The sequence below is a fragment of the Bison bison genome, unplaced genomic scaffold (genome assembly GCF_000754665.1).
Source record: "Bison bison bison isolate TAMUID 2011002044 unplaced genomic scaffold, Bison_UMD1.0 scf7180017864037, whole genome shotgun sequence".
In the NCBI taxonomy this organism is placed as follows: domain Eukaryota; kingdom Metazoa; phylum Chordata; class Mammalia; order Artiodactyla; family Bovidae; genus Bison; species Bison bison.
This window is the reverse complement of record NW_011494609.1, coordinates 7,062,421-7,062,693: the sequence shown is the minus strand read 5'-3', so window position 1 is coordinate 7,062,693 and position 273 is coordinate 7,062,421. Positions and strand designations below refer to the sequence as shown.

The following is a 273-nucleotide window of genomic DNA, read 5'->3' as shown; positions in this document are numbered from 1 at the left end:
GGCACCCATGGGAAGCCAGACTTTCTTAAAGACTGTTCTCTCTTCCCAAGAGAGGGTGTTGGGGGCTAGTGTCTAAGAGATGGTGGGGTCGTGGGGCACCCCAGGGAGCAGGCAGTCAGGGCAGGATTTCAGTTGGGAGTGGGCCAGGGGACTTGGGTGTCCCTGGGGGACTACTGTGGGGGTGGGGTCTCTGGGAGGGCTGCCCCATCCTGGGTCTTCCAGACACAGGTGTCTCTTGTCAGAAGAATGAGGACGAGTGTGCGGCCTGCCGGG

At 61.2% G+C, this 273-nt stretch overlaps 1 protein-coding gene across 1 annotated transcript in view; it reads left to right on the top strand.

The window, feature by feature from the left end:
- The window catches only part of AIRE (autoimmune regulator), a 12,298-nt gene that overhangs the window by 5,929 nt on the left and 6,096 nt on the right, over positions 1–273 (top strand). The window contains exon 10 of the mRNA XM_010835001.1: positions 243–273. Coding sequence (XP_010833303.1) covers positions 243–273 — 31 coding nt within the window. The remainder of the gene's footprint in view (positions 1–242) is intronic.